This window comes from Perca fluviatilis, chromosome 1, assembly GCF_010015445.1.
Source record: "Perca fluviatilis chromosome 1, GENO_Pfluv_1.0, whole genome shotgun sequence".
Taxonomy (NCBI): Eukaryota; Metazoa; Chordata; class Actinopteri; order Perciformes; family Percidae; genus Perca; species Perca fluviatilis.
In genome coordinates, this window is record NC_053112.1 from 32,389,732 (window position 1) to 32,411,760 (window position 22,029).

At 39.8% G+C, this 22,029-nt stretch overlaps 2 protein-coding genes across 4 annotated transcripts in view; one reads left to right on the top strand and one right to left on the bottom strand.

Annotated features, from left to right (window-relative positions):
• Positions 1-3,065, top strand: part of arhgap10 (Rho GTPase activating protein 10) — a 96,940-nt gene extending 93,875 nt beyond the window's left edge. For all 3 annotated transcript variants that reach the window (XM_039801646.1, XM_039801656.1, XM_039801666.1), the window contains one exon: positions 1,512-3,065. In XM_039801646.1, coding sequence (XP_039657580.1) covers positions 1,512-1,600 — 89 coding nt within the window. In that variant the 3' untranslated portion in view covers positions 1,601-3,065. The remainder of the gene's footprint in view (positions 1-1,511) is intronic.
• Positions 3,066-5,529: 2,464 nt separating this feature from the next.
• Positions 5,530-22,029, bottom strand: part of nr3c2 (nuclear receptor subfamily 3, group C, member 2) — an 85,127-nt gene continuing 68,627 nt past the window's right edge. Inside the window, exons 7-9 of the mRNA XM_039794877.1 lie at positions 19,538-19,668; positions 11,565-11,722; positions 5,530-10,757 (exon numbers count right to left, since the gene is read on the bottom strand). Coding sequence (XP_039650811.1) covers positions 10,602-10,757; positions 11,565-11,722; positions 19,538-19,668 — 445 coding nt within the window. The 3' untranslated portion in view covers positions 5,530-10,601. The remainder of the gene's footprint in view (positions 10,758-11,564; positions 11,723-19,537; positions 19,669-22,029) is intronic.

Sequence of the window (22,029 nt, forward strand, 5' to 3'; positions counted from 1 at the left end):
GAGAAAAGAGGTGTCAATGGGATTTAGGGGTTCTATGTATGTCCTAGTTACCCACTAAACTGTCATTATTCAACTATGACAAGGTAAAATCAGTTTTGCATTCTATCACCCCTTTAAAACTAAAAGGACAATTTGCCTTGCTTTTTTATTTTTTTTAAAGGTGCAATTACTGTTGGTTTGGTTTAGTTCGGTTTAATTGTGTCATAAAACAATGTATACATGACATACTCAGTCATGTATATACTGAACAAACTTAGCGTTAGGCTGCATTCAGACTAGATCAGGCGCTTAGGAGAAAACGCCGGTCCTCCCATTCATTTGATCAGTTGTGAAATACAAAGTCTACTTGAGCTACTTTGTGTTGTTCAAGTACACAACTGGCCGATTTAAATGACACTCGCACATTGTTGTGCAATCCTGTGGAAAATCACTGGAGCGCCTGAGGCTTTGCGAATGCAGCCTTAATGTGTACACAAGTAAAAAACAAACAAGTATAGAAAAACAGGTGTGAGTGTAAAAAGTATTACCCGTGCTAAGGTTTTTAGTTGTGCTTATTAGAAAAAGTGCAATGGGTGTAGATGAAGTTTATCCTTCGTTCTAAGGATGGGCTTTATTATGATTTGACTAATGAATGATTATTAAAAAAAAAACTACATTTGGCTATAAATATCCTAAAAATAGCCGTAAAATAATCCCATAGCAGTTTGTTAATATACTCAGTCAGATAGGAATGGGGGGTCTTTGTTTCTCTGTTGTTTCTCATTTTAATGGGGACAAGCTTATGTAAAAACACCTTTTAACAACATCAGAAAACAATAATAATAATACAGAATGAGTTGTTTCCTTGTGGTAGCCCTTGTATTAGAACACCTGCTAGTCAATTTGGTAGGTTTAAAGCCTGCTTTTGATTACACTTGATTACAAAAGATTGGACTTTTAAATTCCTTGTTCATGTTGTGTTCAATAGACACACAAGAGCCCTGTTGGTAAACACATTTCTTTGCGTCCTGAGGCCAGCTGAGCAGAGACACGTTAAAAGAAAAACAAATAGGTATTGAATTAGTTTATGTCTTGATTTGGCCCATTTTATCCATGCAATTGATGACTTGCAAATGCACTCCAACTTTTTAATTGGCTCACTTTGTATGTAAATGGAGACTCCTGGGAGGATTTTGAGAAGGCATGTCACAGAAATGCTCTGTGCTCTTGACACATCTGTCAGTGAAAAGCTCCGTTTTGCAGCTGAGGTTAAGCTCAGGGTGACATTTTAGCTAAATGGGATCCAAAAACAGACTCGAAATCTGCAGTAGATATAAAAATGAGTCACAGTGGAGTTTAGTGTAACCACATAATTACTGTATCCTCTTCAGACCTGTACTCTGCTCGCTCTGACACATGTGCACATGCTGTATATACTCACCAGAGGCTCTGTGTCCTCTGTCTGTCCCCCACCCTCCCTCACCCTCCCTGTGCTGCTTTCCCCCCTGGTGACCCTGTGTCCTCTCCTGCAGTGACCCAGTCGAGAGAGCCAGGCTGGCTGGAGGGCGAGCTGGAGGGAAAGAGAGGCCTCATCCCTGAAAACTATGTGGAGATGCTGTAGCCCCAAATGGAAATATTTATGGACTAAGTTATCACATCCACCAGGAAAAAAATATGCAGACATGAATGTGCATCAACTCTGACATTCACCATAGAGCCTCGTTTATCCAAATCTCTGAATTCTCTCAAGCAAGTGACAATATATTATTACTGGTGGACCATTCTTGATACACAAGTATATCCATTTTTGGCTGGCAAGTAGACGTTTGTGATCCATGTGCAAGCATGTTTCTTTCTTTGAATTGACTTATCTACTTGGATTTCAGCGTTGTAATCTCAAAATGGGTTTGCACTTACAATATTCTGCTGTATACAAAGATGCTGTAGCCTCTAAACATCCAGGTAACTTTGTAGCAGCGCTAGAGAGGGCACGGCCCTCTGTCAAAGGCCTCGCTCTCTCCCCCAGTTATACATGGTATCCATGAGCTCCCAAGTCAAACAGCGATCCTCAGAAAACTGTAAGGAAGAATGTCAGCACTCGAGTCACTGTAATCCGTTTTTGTTAAAGACTGCTTTTGCACCGAATCCAGCAGCTTTAGACCTTCTCGACAATGATGCACAGTGTGTTTTCAGCTTTTAAAAGATTAGACATACTGTACTTAACCGTGCCTTATTCTTTAGAACAGCCAGTGTAAATGTATGTACGGGTATGTATGAAAATGAATTAGCGTGTTACTGCTTTCACTTTTAAAATGTTGAATTTGGATATTCAAAATGAAGCATATCGCTGTTGTAATTTTATTTTATTTTATTGGCACATTGATTGCATGACTTTTGAATTATAAATACACTCTGTACTGTTTTGTTCTTGGTGCACTCCTTTACAGAAACGCAGTGAAACGCCTCTTTGATGACTGATGAGCCTCTCGTGTTAAACACTAGCGTCAGACAGAGTCAGCAGAGGCACATTTAAATAGGTAGTAATGATTGAAACCAAGTGTTGTTTTTTTTCTGTCAAATTATCTGTTTTATTTGTTTTTAAAGCTTTTTTTTTATTTTTAACTTCCCTCAGTTTACTCTGAGCAGAGAAATGAGACACTCCCACAAAGTTGAAATTTTTGTTTTGCATTATTTTATCTTCAACGTCCGTATAAGTGATTAGAAATCAACATGTTATAAGACTCAAAATGCAGTATTTCAAAGTTTTACAACTGTTGAGTGTATATAACCTAAATATTAAAAATAGTTTATGCCAAGTATGTTTTACAAGCCTCCATTAAGTGATGGACAGGTTTTCATATGGATTGGTTTTAGCATGTACACATGTTGCATTACAATGTATCCATCAGCTGTTCAAGAAGACACTTTAATTTTTCTGAGAGCTTTGGTTCAGCAGGCTTTTTCATTTGCAATAATTTAAGACATTGATTTATGATGTTTGTAAAGGGCCTTCTTTCATTTTGATACCTTTGGGTATCCTCTTGATCCATGTTAAACAAACCAATAAAGCTTCCTTTTGTTCTTTACTGTAATATTCATTTTTCTCATAACATAAATGTGTGGAATGATAATTTAACGGATTAAAGTCTTATCAAAGATTTATTTAACAAAACAATATTATCTTAGGCACGGATTTCACGTACAGTATTTTAAGCATACATTCAACAGTAAGACATTTATTTACCAAAATAAAACATATTAACTCTGTGGACCAAAAACAAAAAAAGGGAAAGTACTGCAGTCATTGTTATGACCACATTTTGCTGAATGAGAATTCTAATAAGTGTCAAGTTTAATTTGGGGAAATTTACCATTTGAAATGTGAAATCTAGCACTATGTCTAATTTTGTGATGACTCATCTATTGTGTCACCGAGAGGGCCCAGTTTCCCACAGAGTCTAGGAATCAAGTGACTGGTGGAATGAGGATCCATTCTGCAGCCAGTACTGTTACAGTGAGCCATGTAGTGTAATGTTAGCCGTCCTCTTTATATTGACTGGTTCATCTGACTTAAAGCTACTTCCAAAATAACTTTTCCAAAACGGGGTTTAAAAATAGATCTTTAATAGAGGGAAACGCACAGTAATCCACCTCCCTGATCCATTATCATCTCAGCGTCACACGTGTTATTTCTTACGCTACATCTCTGTAATTAATTAACACACAACGAATGGCCTCAAGACTTGGTGCTTTGGCCTCAGTTATGTAATTACCATCAGTCCACCACCACACTTAGTGAGTGTGCTGCTCCTGTACTATTTAGAAGTATAAACACACGCACACATACTGTGTCCACTTTGAAAATACCAAAGGTTGGAGCTGTGGTTTCATTCAGTGCGACACATATGTCCACCAGTTCCCTAAAGCAACCGCAGAAGCGATGATTACATAATGAAATAAGGCAGAGCTAATGAGATGGGCAAAAATATTCCCCCACTATCACCCCCACCGCCATCATCTACCCCGGGGGCACTACATCATCATCTTCCCTCTGCCAGAATACTGCTGAATCATAGAGACATCCACCCTGTCTGCCTCTCACTATGCTTTGGACAGTCTGTCAGAGAGCGTGCCATGTTGCTCTATCTGCCCTCCTTTTCCCTTTTTCTTCTACCTGTCTGTGTCTCAGGAGTAAAACTCAGTACCTGTCCAACCTACCTAACCTTCTTTTTCCTTTTACCTCTTCTACTCCTCAGTTAGTCTTGTCTGGCCGTGTAATAGTAATCTGTTTATGAACTCAGTTTTTCTCAGTGCATTTATCTTTCCTTCTAAATTTGGGAATATGACTAAATGAACAACAATGGTAATCTGGGTGGGTCTGCCTGTGAGCTGCCTTAATATCACTGGAGGTTGTGTTACCTGTGGTGTTCTGTGTCTCTGCATGCATTATGCATCAGCGTCTATCAGTCTGGGATGCGATGTATACATTTGTGTCACTGTGTCGATTTAGACTAGATGTGGGTGTGTAAAGTAAAAAACCCAGATGGACGTTTTCATTTTGAGTCCTGGCTGTGTGCCAGCTGTCCTCTGCCTCCTATGACGCAGTGTCCTTCAGCCTCAAAACGTAGTCCAACGCCATGACTCAGCTTAGATCAAAGCCTACAGCAGTTTACCTCGAACGATGAGCGAATGACACTACTAAGTGCCACAAATGTGTCTGAATTTCCCAAATGTGCACGGCTGGAAGTAACACTTACTTAATACATTCCTGTCCTCATCTGCTTCCTTTAGAGTGCAAATCCTCTGACATATAATCATAATAGGACTTGATGTATAATTGGGGGTGAAAACTGAGTGGGAATTTGGAGAAAAGTAAATTTCAAACATAAACGAGAGAATGTGAAGGGAAGGAGAAAAAAAAAAAAAAAAAAACCTAGCTCAGAGAGTGGGCCACAGAAGCTGCCATGTGCGCGGGCGCAGCCGTGAAATCAGCCTGATCCAATAGATTCTGTTTATCTGGCACGACTACAAGTGGAAGCAATTGGAAATCTGGGGGAGATTTGGAGAAGGCTGTGGATTCGGAGAGAGAGAGAAAAAAAATGAGCAAAAAAGTAATACTGTCTGCTCTACAGTCTGGCAAAGCGGGCGTGTTTTCGGATCAGCCTTTAACAAGGTTAATGGTGATTTTTCTCCACAGGCGCCGTTTTACAGCAAAAGCCTCATCCTCGCATGCTTTATCTCTGTCATTTTCACTCTCTTCTCTTTCCGTTTCTCTTTGGTCTCTTCATCTGCTCTCCCCTGTGACTGATGTACCTTCTGCTGCTCCATATCATTTTTGTTTTTCCATGCTTACTGTGTTTTTGGCTCATTATCCTCCCCAGCCACCAAATGCAGCTGTTTCGAATTTACCCACATCAAACAGCCCATTTTTTCAGGGCACATTTCCCTTGCTTCTGTCTCATGGTACAATTTTCATCACACACACCTACAGACCATGCATACATATATACACACACACACATGCACGGACAAATTACAGCATATAAAATGATGAATTGAACAGTTTTATTAGAATCTTGCAATAGTTTTGCAAACACAAGTATGGCAATATCTGCATCAAGATATACAGTAACTGGTTTTATTGGTTTATGGTGAAGGATGTCTACTGTTTGCTGGATAGTTGCAGAGAAATATTGTACAAAGCATCTGAGTAAAAAGTCATTTTTGGAATTGAAAAAAAAAAAGCATTTGTATATATTTATATAGTAATAAGAAATGCACTGCCATGGCTGTGGAGATATGGCTTAGTCTCTCTACACCCGATTCAACACCGTGAACAGAAAATGGCAACGACGTGACTCCACACACAGTGACGCCATCGATAGAAAGTGTACTATGTGATAGCAGTTGAACACATTCTGAGTCATTCGTGCTTAAAAGGAGTTTGATTAGAAGGAGACAGCTTTGACGATAATATTGCTCCCTCGAGTCGAGGGAAAGTTTTTTTTGTATTTGCAGAAGGTGGTGATTAATGACCGATAAATCCGTTTTGTTCTTTTAAAGGAATAGTTCAACATTGTGGGAAACACATTTATTAGTTTTCTTGCAGAGAATTGTATTAGAATATTCATTTCACTCATGTTGGTATGGTATGGTATGGTATGGTATGAAGCTACAGCCAGGAGCCGGTTAGCATAGCTTAGCATGAAGACTGGAAACCGCTAGCCTGGATCTGTACAAAGGTTACAAAATCTGCTTATAAATAAACCTGTGGGCTTTTTATTGTGTATATTATTAATCCTTGACAGTTTGTAGGTGTATGTGACACCTGTCTGCAGGTATTATGTGTATTTTAAGAATGTCAAATTAATCAATCTAGCTATGTGCTGGACTATTTATTGGCCAAGAGCAGTGACTTTCCCAACAGTCTGGCACATAACCCCCCATAAAACTACAACAACATCACAACAACATTTTTACACCTTTTCTACTGAAACAAATGAGATGCATTTTAATTACTGAGTTTAAGAGGTGCTGGTACATGGACTTTTTTTTATACCTTCGGACAGGGCCAGGCTAGCTGTTTCCCCTTGCTTCCCCCAGTCTTTATGCTAAGCTAAGCAAAGCTAACAGTCTCCTTGCTGTAGCTTCATATTTACCATACACACCTGAGAGTGACATAAATCTTCTCATCTAACTCTCGGCAAGAACAAGTGTATTCCCCAAAATGTTGAACTAGTCAAAGCCTTTATTTCCGGAGTGCAGAAGGTTCATACAAGGGCTTGAGAATATTACTGATAACGTAATTATCTGTGTATAGATTTGAACGTTTTTACATTACCATTCTTTGGGACAAATTTGTTTTTGTTATGATTGAAACTTATTTTGGCAGTTAGTGAAGCAGGTCCAGTTAACAACTGGAGCTCGAAATGAGTCAAATTTGAATTGGCTAACCTCTACATCCATCATTTTTTTTTGTTTTGTGTGTGCATTAAGTTTATTTTAAAACTGAAAAGTCAAGAACTTTCTTTCACGTAGCCCAGTTTCAGTAGTTTGTGATTTCTGGATTTTTATTGTGGTGCTCATCAACATTACCGCCATGGGTTAGGAAATCATTTCAACAGCAACAACTCCAAAGGATCCATCACTTGATACATCTTGTTACAAAATAAGAAATACCTTTTGATTATTATTTTTTTGTTTGAGCCACTTGAACAATGCAAAAAGTAAAAAAAAAAATTTAAAAAAAGTTGCAAAATCAAATAACTTTACTTAATAAGTAGATAATAAATGTACTCTCTCTAACATTCAGGTAGTAAGTTCCATAAGTCTCTCACAATGTATGATACATTCATTTCTCTATTTGGCCCTTTCTGGCACTGACCCTTACTGTAAATTCTTCTCTGTGATCCAACACACAGAACATAGAGAGTGGGAAACACATTTTTCCAATATTCCAACAAGATGGTTAAAGTAGAAATGTTTTATACTATACTCAACATAAGGACTTGCTGTATTATTTACAATATATACTGTAAAATTGTAAATCAGGTGAGATAAAAAGGCACAAGTTTCCCTTTTTTAAATACAATGTAAACGTCTCATCAAAAAGCATGCATTAACATTTCATTTTACAAAAAGGATATCATTTTTAGACAAAGTACTTAAATATTGTTTTCCAGCAAAATATAATTCTCTCAAAAATACTTTCCCATTCATCCTATGAACCTTTAGACAGTTTTTTATTCTTTAAAAAGGACAAAAAAGGGGCAAAAATAAAGAAACAGAGAGAGATTAGCTTAAGTTCTTCACAACTTGAATGCAATAATGCACAACAAAGACAGATTGTGAAATGAGGCCTTTCTGACAAGAGACTGGAGAAAACTATTAGGCAGGGGGACTTAACACAGCATTATAAATATTTAATTTGGACCCTCCCCATCAATAAATTAAAATCATGTTTATGGCAAGCATAACAAAATAGTGAAAATACAGCCGCTAAGAGAGCTGCTAAACGGCTGGGTCAATAAAAGCCACTGATAAGAAAAATCATCATGAGAACGGATAGACTTGAGCACAATCCTTTCACCCCAGAATGAATGAAAATCATATAATTCTGGAATGAGAAGATGTTGAAACACCCTCCCCCTACTCTCCCAACAAATTTAGACTACCCTCCCTTGAGCCAAAATTAAAAATACATAAACCTCCCCCTTTTCTGAACCCCCCTGAATAATTTGCGGACAGTCCCTAATGACAGCTGTGCTCATGCCACCTCCATCTCTTTGTACACTAATCTTTACACAATTACCGCCACAGAAGAGACCTTGTAGTGTACCACAGAGCCATCGTTACGAGAGCCGAGGCCACAAATACATTACAACAGCACCCGGCTGGGCTAATGATGTCATGTTGTCTAACTTTAGGCTGGGTGACCATGCAGAAAGTCTTTTCCTGCATCATCACAGTTGCTTATCAAAACAGACAATTCCTGCTAGCTGCACTAATGCCTCATTTCACATTGTATCTCCTCTGTGCAAATCTAAATGTGGAAATAGGATATGGCTAATCCTATAACATAAAATGCATAATACCCACACTGAAAGAGCAGATCAACTATGCACATGCTTGCTTGCCAGAAAACACACACGCACGCACACACACACACACACACACACACACACACACACACACACACACACACACACACACACACACACACACACACACACACACACACACACACAAATGTAAATACACACTCACAGGGCACAAAATAACAAAACAAATAATCACACGCCCCCACTGTTTTTCTCCTCTAGCGGCTCTATCACTTTTCAGTAGCATCATAGTAGTATTCCACAACTACCCAAAAACCAGTGGGGTGTGAGACAAGTTAATGGTCCAGACGACTGGGCCTGCCATACCTAAAATAGTAGTACTTGGCCCAAAGAGTAGAGTAAGGAAATACACTAAATTAGGAAATATGATAATACAGTACCAACAGTTCTTCATCAAGCATTCATCCACATGTACCTCAAAACATCTTCTGTACAACCGCTGAATAGAATGTGTTTAAGAATTTGTTAATACCTATACACATCTGCCTGGTTTTTGATACATTAGCCGTTTGCTGTAAGCACTGCAGAGTAATGCTCCATTTTGGATTATATCAACTTTACAGAGTATGTGTGTTTAAACTGCGTGTCCATATAAGTGTATTGTACAGTATGGACTGTCTACGCGTTACTGTACATGTTATGCTTTGCCTGGCTTTGTAAAAATGAAGCACCTTAATGAAAAATGACTGGCTTGTCAAAAACTAAACCTTTGCAACACACTTTTATAAAACGTTTTTTATTATTTCTGGGAAGAGTAGATAAGTGTTGGTTCACAAAGGGCTGGTTTTGCTTCATTGTGAGTAAAAACAGACATTTGGACAGCTGCTCTGGAGATAACACAAAACACAATTACTATGGATGCACCTCAGTCAAATCCATTACCAGCGGACTCTACTGAAATCGTTTCCGTAAATGCATGTTTTCCATCCTGCGACACTCCTGACCATTTTTGCACAAAGGTAAAATCGCTCATCAATATTGTCTTAACTCTACACAACAATTCCTAAAATAATGACTTTATTACATGGGAGCTTCATGTGCAAGCTTACATTACACAAGAGAGACATTTTTTTTAATTTAACAGCTTTAGCTTTGGACTTTTGCATATTAGTTTTGATTGTTTTACTAAATAATTTAATTTAAAAAATGTGAATGTTAATGATGGCTGTTATGACACTGATTGAGATTCAAAATTGGACTTTTTAGATTTAATGTAACTATTCAACTTATGATGATGCTTGTATAGCCCTTGGATTATATTCAAATAGACCTTTCGCCTTACAGTCTAGAATTTCTGCCTCCTCATAATGTCCCTTGCCTTGTAGTCTTGCAGTATGCTGCTACACTGCAAAGCGAAATCTAAGTATTAGCATATCTTTTTATAATTTCATAGTGCTATTATTTGTGAAAGACTGCATAAGCCACATTAAATATTTGCAAAAACTTGCTCTCTAGAGTTGTAAGGGAATCAGATTTTAGTGCATGTGGAGTGCATCTGTGCGTTTGTGTGAAGGCATGTGGACAGCATGTGTATCAATTTCCCTCTACTTGTGTGTGCGTGTGTGTGTGCGCGTGTGTGTGTGTGTGTGTGTGTGTGTGTGCGAACGCAGTGACTGTATCTAGCGCATCCTAAGAACTGTATGGCTTTATCTCCATAGAAAATACTGTTATCGTCTTTGGGGCAAGGGGAGCACGGGGTGGGGTACTTCAGGATGCTTTGTCACATTTATCTCAAGTCCTCAGCGTGTCGCGCTCGGCTCCACGAACTATTCACAGCTCTGACCACCATCGTGGTGACTGCAGGGTCAAATCAGTTCTCCCCTTTTTACTTCTGTCACCACGTCACTTGACTTTTCCCATCCAAGGCGAGGACGCTGGCATACTGGGCGACCGGGTGCGAGCCAACTGGTCTGGCCTTTTTTTCGCACATTTTCTCTTCTTGAACTTCTTCCTCCTCTCTTCCAGTTCTTTATGCCGCTTCTGTCCCGACTGCTAAGTGAGTCACTTCTTGTGGAAGTAGATTGTGTGAGTGAGGCCTGACTCCACCTTTGGTATCTGGTCACTGATGATCTCCACCAACATTTCAGGGAACTCCACCTTCAGGGCCTGGGACTCACGAAAGGTGTAGAAACAGAAGTCCAACAGGTTCCCCACCAGCTGGACAACACAGACACACAGTTTGATGAGAAACATACTGTAGTTGTAGTTTTTTTTCTCATTTTTATAGGATGTTATAACTCATATGTGAACTTTTTCTATGAATGTGAGAATTTAAGTACACTACTGTATATTCATGAGTTTCATATTCAGATGTGTTTACATTACGGTTTGGCACTGACCACTTTACAATTCTTTTCAGCTCACCACTTGGGGGCACCACTGATTATTTTCTAGACAGCCCTCCTCTAAAGAAGGGTCATCCGTTCAGCACTAGCCCCATTTATTCAGTCATTTGGGTCATTGAATTTTGGCCATTAATCTCTGTGACCTCTCGCATGCTGACTCTCAATTAATGGAGCTTTGCCTACACTGTCGTTATGCCACATATGGGTTGACCCATGCAAAAGAAAAAAAAGAAAAGTGATTAAGCACATTTGCTACAGTGCTCACTGTGTACTTTGCTCCAATAAACTGTGAGCTGGCATTGATCCCCTTCTGTTCCATTCACCAATACAGGCTGGTCACTGCCTTTGCCAAAATTACCTCCCCCGTAGTGAGAGATTGGGATGCAATAATCCTTATTCCAAGTCCCAGCACCATTGAACTGCTAAGTAAATGCATTATCCTAATCCACTATGCTGCCATTTTACTCAAAACACGTCCAGGGAATATTAGAAGCCCCAAAGTGCCACTGGACCCCACGCTTCGTGTGTGAAGGCATGGCTTACCGAGAGGCTGCCAAGGGAAGCCTGTGCTGTCCTGTAGGCCATTGGCATGGGAGGCAGACAGGGCAAGGGTACTTACATCATGCATGGCGTCCAGTAGCTTGGTGAGCTGGAAGAAGCGCTGCCAGGTTTGGCCAGAGTTGTTGGTTGCTTTTCCCACTGAACGCCGGAGCTCCTTAATGTAATTAACCCTCATCTCCTCGAACGCCGCCTGGTTCTTCAGACCCTCTTTAGGAACTGGGGAACAAAACAAATCCTTCTGTCATCAACTGGATTTATTGAGTGGACAACAATCCGGGTTTATGTTTTATGATCCAATATTGACACAAAAAAAACAACTGATATGAGATTTGTATGGATACTGGGCAGTTTGTTGGTCATTTGATATGATTGATGTAAATTTTTCTTACATAATCATAAAGCATAAAAACCAGAACTACCGTCAATTATAAGTAAAGCGCTTTTTTGTCTTTCTGTGCTATAATAAAGGACTATACCGGTAGATTTGCATGTTTTGCATACATCATGTTACTTCTGAACATTTTCCAAAACCTTTACCGATTGATCTGGAAGGCTATCATTTATCACAATGGACATTTAGTTGTCTGTAGAGTTGGGCGGTGTGACCACTGTGAGATGATGTCAACCATCAAAAGTTTTGCTGTTTATACCGAGGTAGTTTTAATCCCTTTAATATCTCTGGTTGTAAAAGGCCATTGCAAGCAATGTTATAAATTAACAAGCAAAACTATTCTTGGCAATATTGTATTTTTATATTAATTTGTGTCAATGGGAGGAGGTACTTTGATTTGTTTGGTAATTAATTTAATTTAAAGAAAAAGACATTCCCGTCCCATACACATCAATATCACATTTTAAAGTTAAATATACTGTGATAAAGCATTTGATCCATATTACCTGCTCCTAGTTGGCTGTTGTTTTAAGATTAATGCAGTTAAAAGCAGGGACTATTGACTATTTTGAAATTTCTGACTTGGTGTTAAATGCAAGACAAAAAAAGCATTCCATTTATTAGCTATGTTGTCAGGATAGGAAACCTAAAGGAGAAATAATAGTAAACAAATGTAGATGTAAAAAGAAAAGAGTTTAGAGACTTTAGAGTTACTTTTCAGCATCCAACAACTAATTCTTAGCTGTCAAAGTTCCTTTAAATGTGAAATAAACCACATTTATTCATGAAAAATGCATTTATAAAGTGACGTTAAAAAAAATGGTTTACCTTTCTCTACTTCCAAGTCTCTCTGACTTGATTTTCCTACCATACAGAAATTAGTCTGTATAAGTCCCAAAATGTATGGTACACTTTAGAAAATGCACATTAAATACCATTTGCAGTTAATGGGCTAAGCCATGTACAGCCATCAGTGTGTTCCTTACATGTTGAAATGTGTAACTGTTTAAAGGGTAATTAGAGGTGTTCAGTGAATTACGCTCCAACTCCCACACCATGGCCTTTTTTTGGACATTTTTCCTGTGTTGACAATCTGAGCCTATTTAGCAAGTCATTACAACCACTTTCACCATTTCGAGAAGTAATTCGTTTTCATGTGTAGCAACTGATTCGTGAAAGCCAACTGAGCTACTGGAAGGCATTGATTAAAAGTTATCTTGGCAACAGTGACAGCAACGGTGCTTATGTGTATTAAAGAAAGGGCTGTACCTGAATCCGATTTTTTTCTGATTGGAATCAAATTTGGCTGTTCAATACAGATTAGATTTGAACATTTGGTTCTTTTTCTTCTTATAAACTATCTGGCTTTCAGATAATCCATTGGCATGTGTTTCAGTGATGATTTCGACCACATTCAAAAAATCAAATGGGGTCAAATGCAGCCCGCCACAGTTTCATAATGAGGTGAACATATTTTTACCCTTCTCCACTGAGGGGCCATCGACAGATGATTCGACTCATTGAGTTTTAGGCGGCAGCCTTAGTTAAAGAGCTTAATGATTTTGTCAACCAAACCTCATGCATCAAGCAGTTTGTTCAATGACCAGAGCTGTTACATAACCGCAACCTCCATTATGATTTGGATGGTGGCAACAATACACTTTAAATAAAAAAGGCAGCATAATGGGAGAGATTTAGATGGATGTGAAGAATGAGATACAGACACTGCACCATGAGGATGTATCTAAATGTCTACAATGTCTTTCGCCCTCACTCACTCGTTCTCCCTCGCTGTGCAGGAGAACAAAGTCACAGATATGGAAGTCTGCCAAATCTCTTAAAAGACATTCAGCTGCTGGCTACCAGAATAAGAAACACCTCGCCTCTCAAAGAGCACACCTCAAATCAGTCTGAGGGAACGCCTTCAGTTGTCCTTCAGCCAAGATATGACGGGGCGACCTCTGGCTCACCCAGTGGGAGCGTGCGCCCCATATGGGCTGAGGCCTTTGCAGCGGCCCGGGTTCGAATCCAACCTGCAGCCCTTTGCTGCGTGTCATCCCCCATCTCTCTCCCACCTTTCCTGTCTATCCACTTTCACTCTAAAATAAAGGGAAAAAGCCCCCCCCCCAAAAATAAAATCAAAAAAAAAAAAAAGACTAACATATAATGATATACAGTATACCATCAGGTACAATCATACCAAAGCAGCTATGCCTTTCATATCTGTGTGTGTATTAGGCCATCTCAGGCAATGCTGCAAATCAATGAGTGGGAATGCTTTATGGCAACAGGAATTTTGCATAGAGTTGCTTAAGTACTGTACCTCAATTTGTAAGATATTTAATTGCCTGTATTAGCCAATCACAGGCATTCTGTTCTGGTTATTCACCCATCAACAGTTTCTTATTCATTTCCCAGAAACATAACTACAGTATATCACAATATAACATGACATACACCATGGCTGAAGATTGTATCCATATCTCCCACTCCTACTTAATAAGTGTTAATAATTAGCCAGGTAAAATGCATATGGATTCGGTAATTACAAAACGTTATTACTATTTTTATGTGGAATAGGGCTGCAACTTCTGATTATTTTCAATATTAATTGATCTGTTGATTATTTTCTCCATTAATCGTTTAGTCTATAAAATGTTGTTTTGTCCGACAAACATATTCAGATAATGGGCAGTGGTGGCCTAAAGGTTAGAGAAGTGAGCTTGTGACCGGGAGGTCGTCGGGTCAATCCCCAGACCGACAGGATAAAATCTGGGTGGGGAAAGTGAAAGAGCAGCGCTTGTCCCTCCCTCGTTACCCTTGAGCAAGGCCCTTAACCCCAACCGCTCCAGTGGAGCTGCTCAGTGGCCAGCAGATCAGACTGTGGTTGTACTGGGCAGCTTCCAGGTATGAATGTGTAACTGTGTGAATGTGATCAGGGCGTTCCTGCAAAAGAGAGGCTGCCTCTCAGTGAACCTTCCCTGAATAAATAAAGGTTAAATAAAAAAAAAGTTTGCATGCTATAAATATAATCAAGATATCTCATCCTGCAGTGCGGTTAAACTCTCTGACAAATAGCTATTAGTCATTCATGTTTCATCAGTGAAAAAAGCCCAAAGAAGCTCCCGATCTCATGTCAACAGCTACAGTATAGAAAACTAATGGTCGTTTTAATGTCTCGTACATTTTTATAGTGTTTTTAAAAATATATTGTTCAGCAGAATGTGAAATTCTGACCCATAATGGTTTGAATGGCTTCCCTTTCAAAACTAAATCATGTGCTTCTTGAGTACGTTTGAGTAGCCACTAGCAAAAAGCAGCAACTGACAGGACCTGTTTTGAGTCCTGCAGAATGATTAGCCATAAGCAAAAGCCTGCTTCATGTCAGTTATTATTGAATCTTTTTGAGAACAGATCATTGTAGGTCAATAAATCTAAGAGTGTGTGTTTGTCTGGCTTCATCACGTCTGCTCTATCTGTCTCTTTCTATGTCGTTCTCTTCACCGTACTTTGATGCGCAATAACCTTCGAGCATGACATACTCATATGAGGCTGAGGAAAGCAGATATGAAAACAAATTGGATCCTGGTGCAAAGACTGTGATTTCTGCACTTTATTTCATGTCTGACATGGTGAGAATGTGCTAAATCCCAGGACCTTTTGTTTTCCTCCCACTGACCCACATACGCCCTGATTAGAAACCGACCTGGCAGTTAGGGGCGTTACCATGAATGGCCCCAAAATAGGACATTTATGCCACCTTAATTGATTTAAAATGGATGTTCACTGCAGGTATAGAGCCTTTTCAACTAGGTTATATTTCGTGCAGCTGCATTATTGTACCAAAAGCCCAGGAAAGCTCTCTTTCTAATGCACATACCATAAAGAGGCAAACATAACTCATGCAGCTAGGAGATGCCCTTAGCATGTGTGTCGTTGAAGGACGTGCAGCTTCCTGCTCTGGGTTGCTGGTACATACCAAACTGACAGAGTGGCTCTCGGTTTAGATATATAATACCTGATACTTTCATAAGGACATTTCTACAACTAGCCCCGAGCATGACTACTGTAACAACTAAAGAAAGCGTTATCTATCAGGAAATTTGAATCTAAACATCTCCCAAGAAGAGTAATGACTGGTTAGAATGAAAAAATTATCACATGATTTAAAATGATCTTTTGAAATGGAAATGAGGCTATAGGAGAACAATCGAAGAAAATGGAGATAATCTAGCAATAGTATCTACTTGTGTGTAGAGGTGAGGAGTGTAACTGGCTTGTGCAGGACAACGCTCCTGTACCAAATCCAAACAGGGTCATGAGACGCCGCAGGCGCAATGAAACCTTAGCCAAAGTCAGAGAGGAATAACAGCCCTTCTCTCTTTTCTCTCTCTCTTTCTCTCTCTCTCTCTCTCTCTCTCTCTCTCTCTCTCTCTGTGTGTGTAATGCAACATTTTTCAAACCAGCCTAAAGGCACACACACACTCAGTGACTCCGTAGTACTTGCTCAGCTGACAAGTTCTGACAACTCCTCTGTAAACATTTCTGCCGCTACTCCTTCCACAAGGCCCGCCACATTACCTCTGAATGACTGTAATGAATAGAGCTTCCTACAGTCCCTCAGAAAAGGACTGCTTTTGAAAAAGGAAGTGCTTTTGCTGAAATGCTTATCGAACCTCTATACAGTACAGTTGCTCACAGGTACAGGAATTTCTCTGCTGCACATTAAAAAAAACAAAGCACTGGATGAATATTTTCTCCCCCTTCTCTCTTCATATTTTAGCGCTATATTTTGACTAAATTTAATAACCGGAGCAGATTGAAGCACCTTGAATTCCCTGTTTCAGTTCTGTATCCCAGCTTCTTTTATCCGCACCCTCTCCTTCAAAATACCAGCTCTGGGTTTGAAGGAAGTAAAGAAAAATAGCAGGTCTTGGAGCATTGCCTGGCACTTGACTGGCCTTTATTAAGTACAGCAGGACTCTCTGGAAAACCTCCAGAGGACCAGCGAGGAGAGGAGAGGGAGGCTGCAGCAACAGAAGGACCAGCTCTGCCAACCCCCTTTGTATTCTCTTTCTTTTCTCCCCATAGCTATGCACCTGTCTCTTTCTCACCAACACATGCTCTTACTGTCAACATTAGTCTGATTTCACTCTTTAAATCTCCCTTTTCCCTCTTGGTTTCTCATCTCCTCTGTAGTCTTTCTCTTCCTCCTCTCTCCCAACATCCAATAGCTGAAGTCCGGCTGGAGCTCTCCTGCTTCCAGATGACTCAACAACACTGAGTTTTTTGTCAGGAAAATGCATTCCATCTCCACCTCTTCAATATGTCACTGTACTATGAAGCCAAACCAACCTTATACTATTGGTCAGGTATATATTGTATGTTTAACAATCTACTGACAGACAGACTTTCTTTTCTATATATGTGCTACTGTAAGTACAACCTATCAATAATTGAAAACAATACCTTTTATTAGTTATGGGTATTGCTTAGAAACTGCCTTCCAGCACAACCAGACTGCAGGTTTGCAGTTTTCCTAACATAACTTTCAAAACTATTCATATTTTGGCTAATATACTGCAAGAATCAAGATCTATTTTTCTAACTGTATTGCAAAAATGCATCCGATCTAGAGCCAAGAAAGCCGACCAAATGGAATTTTTTTTAACAAAAACTTAAAGGGCTTCAAACTTGATAGTAATGGCCATTTGATAACCATAGCATGTTCAGTTGCTCTGTTAAAAAATGTTTTAATTAATTTGATTAAAATTGGATCTACATCACTAGTTCAAAGCCACTGACATACCTGCTACATTGTCTGAGCAGCTTCGACCATCAATTGTTTGTAATGGTACAGAACTATTAACTCATTCTACTGTATGGCTGCACTCATTATTACTCATTGTGGATAATGGTGTCAGTTAATCGGGCAAAATGTAAATGTCAAATTGAAGAAGTTGTGATGCAAAGATGAAGTTAAGTTCACCACGGTTGTGTTTTCGCCCATCTGAGTCCAGCATTCACACCCCACTTTCAGAGGCCTCAGTAACTGAAAAATACGTACATACTGCCAATGAATATTTCCACTGATTGGCACTGGTGCTGAAGTTCAAAGAGTTTGAAGTTTGGCCAGCATGCAGACTCTTCAAAAAGCCCAAAAGCTAGAATGCAGCAGGTCTTCTGTGTCCCATTGTAGTTTTAAGCTTTGTGGTGATCTTTTAATTAGCTGCGAGCGGGTGTGGTCGGTGAAGTTGTGACGCAGCTGCCATCACGAAATATTTAACCGTTCCTATTGAACTGACAGCAGCAGCTCACAGGGTGTTGAGGTGGTGGAAAAACCAGTGCTTTCAGTTTCCAACTGAGCAACTTGGTCCAACACGTCCTCTCTGTGAAGCTGCAGTGCCTGTGGGTGCAGTTTGGCAGAGAGTGGCAACACGGTGGGACCTTCTTTAGTGAGTGATAGACGTATTCTGTTTATCCATGGGCAATTAAAAAAAATGTATAATATAAAAAAGAGTAGCCTTCGCTCAGAGAATGGAAAAATGAAATCACTGCTCCATTTTTTTGTTTGCATATGGATGTTGCTACACAAACTGGTGCATGCAACATCAAGTCTATTTCCACACTTGTTATGCATGGTACAGATTACCAAGAATGATAATCTAACAGCCTTTAAAAAGACACGATCATGGGTGCTGGGAAGGCGGGTACAGTCAGTCACTGCCAAAAAGGTCTCAAAGGTATGCGGTGGATGGAACAGAACAGAACAGAACAGAATACACCTTTTCAATACATTTCCTAGACAAACACATACTGTATCTCCTGTTCACAATAAACCACAGATTATCAGTGGACTTAAAACATGAGCACTGATGATTCTGATGAATCCTGCTTCCAACTGCACCACCATAAAGGCTGAATCAGGGTGCGGCGTAAATCGCAGAGCACACAGGTTTGAGTCCCACATTAAAATGATGAGTATCACAGCAGACTATCCATTCATGGGCAACGTGTTCTCACAAGGAGTTGGTACTTTCAACTAGAAAACGCTCCCTGTACTGGAGCAAGATTAATCCAGAAATAATTTTAAAACGACCTGGCCGTTAGGATCTGTTGATCAAAAAACATTGGATAATCCCACATGAATACTGTTGGGATGACTTTGAATGCAGCATCTGAAGAAATCAGATGCATCCACCTCTCAAAGATGGGAGTTGCTTTAAAAATGATGACTGCATGGTCAGCTTTAACTGGGACACTACAGTTCAGTCATTGCAATGAAATGTGGCAGCTGTTATCGGGCACAATGGTGGTCTAGACTTGTACTGAACAGTGGCCTCTATTAGTAGTGTCCAGTGTGTACGCCTTACAGCCAAGACATCCAAGTTTTTCACGTTTACAGTCTTAATGTTATTGTTCATGATTTGGTCAGTTTGAGTTATGGATACCCTGAAAGTTCTAGTCATTCTTGCTTGGAATTGATGTTGACTACATAATGCCTTTTTTTAAATAAGTTATTTTCAAATTACATTTCATGATACCATTAGTAATTTGTGCTTGCAGGGAGAGAAAAAAGCAGTGTGAGCAGGTGGGTATATAATGAATAAATAAGTGCGCTTGCAGTGCCTGTATCTCACCTGTGCTGAGAAGCAGAAGGACCTTCATGGAGAGGAACTCGTCGTAGGTTAGCTGCAGTCGTAGAAACTCCTGGCTCACCTGCCTCATGCCCAGACACAGGTCGTACATGGCTGACTGCTGCATGCGCTCCCTGGAGAAAGAGAGGGAGGGGAAACATTTCAAGCTTCACAAAAAAGTAGTATTTCTTTCAGAACTCCCATATTAGTATTAGTTACAATCCATCCTCAGTACTCACTCATCCACACACACACTCATCTATTCATTTATTTACCCACTCATTCTGATTTTATGTCACATGTTTTGTATGTAACTTACTCATTCACTTCCTAACTCCATTTCTAGTGGAGCCCAGTGAAACAATGTTTCCACACAGTGCAGAGGAGGATTCTGCTAGTCTGGGCTAAGAGCAGAATACCAAATCCCCCCAGATTGCAGTGCAGTATCACAGCACAAATGCGCCACTTTTCTAAGGCTTTGGAAGCCTAACGAAAGACCCCCTATCTAACCCTAGTCACCATAAACACACTTAAGGATGTGTAACTTTCGACATATTTATGGTGACAGAACGACACACACATGAACATATGTTGAGCACACAGAGATGTACATGTTTACTAAACAGATTTATGGGCATCGATGTGTCGAAAATACATCATTAAGTGTGCAGTGCAATCGCGCATGCTTGACACGCATAACATTTTCTCACTCCCCTTCTCTCTCTCACACACATTTTATCAGCAAGATAATCTCGGTTACGTCACATAGTTCACAAAAACAGGAAGGGAACATTAGTAGGGGTAAAGGCATGGGCCAATCAAAAATGTGCTGTGCAGATGCCTCAGATTCAGGGGAATCTCTGGCTTTAGATGCCACTTCTCTTTGCTAGAAGTCACCATCACACTGAGACTACAGTAATTAAATGCAAGTGGTGTGGCTTGACTTGAAAGAGTTTGGGGTTTTACCCACAATACTGTGGAACCACATAATTAGGTAGGCAGTGAGGGTGGAGACTTCACTCTGATAACAACTAGACTAAACATTTTGTAGAAGAGACCAAAAGCAGCCGATTGGAAATGAGTGCATAATAATCAGACAGATTCTACAGTATTTACTGCAGTACAGCTGTGTCTGTCAGCCTGACTAAATAACTGATAAACTGTGACGTCTGGGAGAGACGCAGTCCTGTCTCCCTGCTGAGCAGCACTGTGTATGTGAGCAGTTTCGCAAAGTGCAGCATAACATCATTTGATACAACTTTGGGCTGGAGTTTCTAAAGTCTCCACACGTTTTCTCTCCCTCTCTCTCTCTCTCTCCTTCTCTCTCTCTCGCACTCTCTTCCTGAAATCAATTTTGCTGAATCACTGCCCAAAATGAGCTGCTGGTCTTGGGTCGGAAAGAAAAAAAACTGGCAGAAATCTCTCCTTCCCACCTTCTCCCTCTCTTTTTCCCGTCTGTCTATATCTCTCCATCTCTGTCTTGCTCTCACTCTGTTTCTCTCTCGGTCTTAAACTCACTCTCTGTCTCTGTTTCTATGGTAAAAGATTCAGGAAGGAGCGCAGAACTGAGGAAAAAAGGAAAGTTCAGATTCACCTTTGGCTGGAAGAAGCCAACTCAATATTGTTGTCAGAAATGTCTACCTGAAATCACAATGAGTCACTGTCTTCAGCGAAATTCTCATCTCAAAATATATATATTTTTTTATTTTTAATATTTTTTTAATATTGAAAGATGAAAAGGTTTTTCAGAGATAAATGAGAAATGCTTTTTAGTCTTCAAGCCTCTGAGTGGGTGGGCCAACGGGTGTGTTTGATTGACAGCTGAGCTGGCAGGGGAACAGTGACACAATGTAATTCATCTAGCACCGCTAACTGCAGTTCACAAGCCAAGGACAGTGTTTTGTTAGCGGCGGTATTGACAAAACGACCAGACCGAATAGCATCTAAACTGACTGACACTGACTGACATTTACACTTGCAGGTAAACGTTTAGCTCTTCATTGTGCTACAACTGACTAATAATTAGCTATCTAGCTTGCAAATTGATATTAGAAGTGCACTTTTCACCGCTGGACGCTGGTTGCTGTCTATGTCGTCAGCCAATAATAGAGCAGCTACATACTGCTGTCTGTGAATGTAAGTGTTTAAAATATAGACTAAAATGAAAGGATTTGTTTGGCTGTAAAAGAAAAATGCTCTATCTACATACAGAAAATCAACAGTGGTAAAGGCACAAAGTAGGGGGTGCTGTCTTTAAACTAAAAAATATAAAATGTTGTCTTTTATCTTTTCTGTACGGTGTCTGTGGCCAGAAGAACTTACTGCCATTGCTTTAGAAGCGTTACTTATACTATATGTTGCATTTCATTTCTACCTTTACACACAGTAGATACATTGTTCCTGTCCAACATGTACATTAATTGAATCATGGGTGAGTGCCCAGAACCTTTAGGCAAATAGCTTTGTTTTCTGTTTTCACATCAAAGACTAAATGA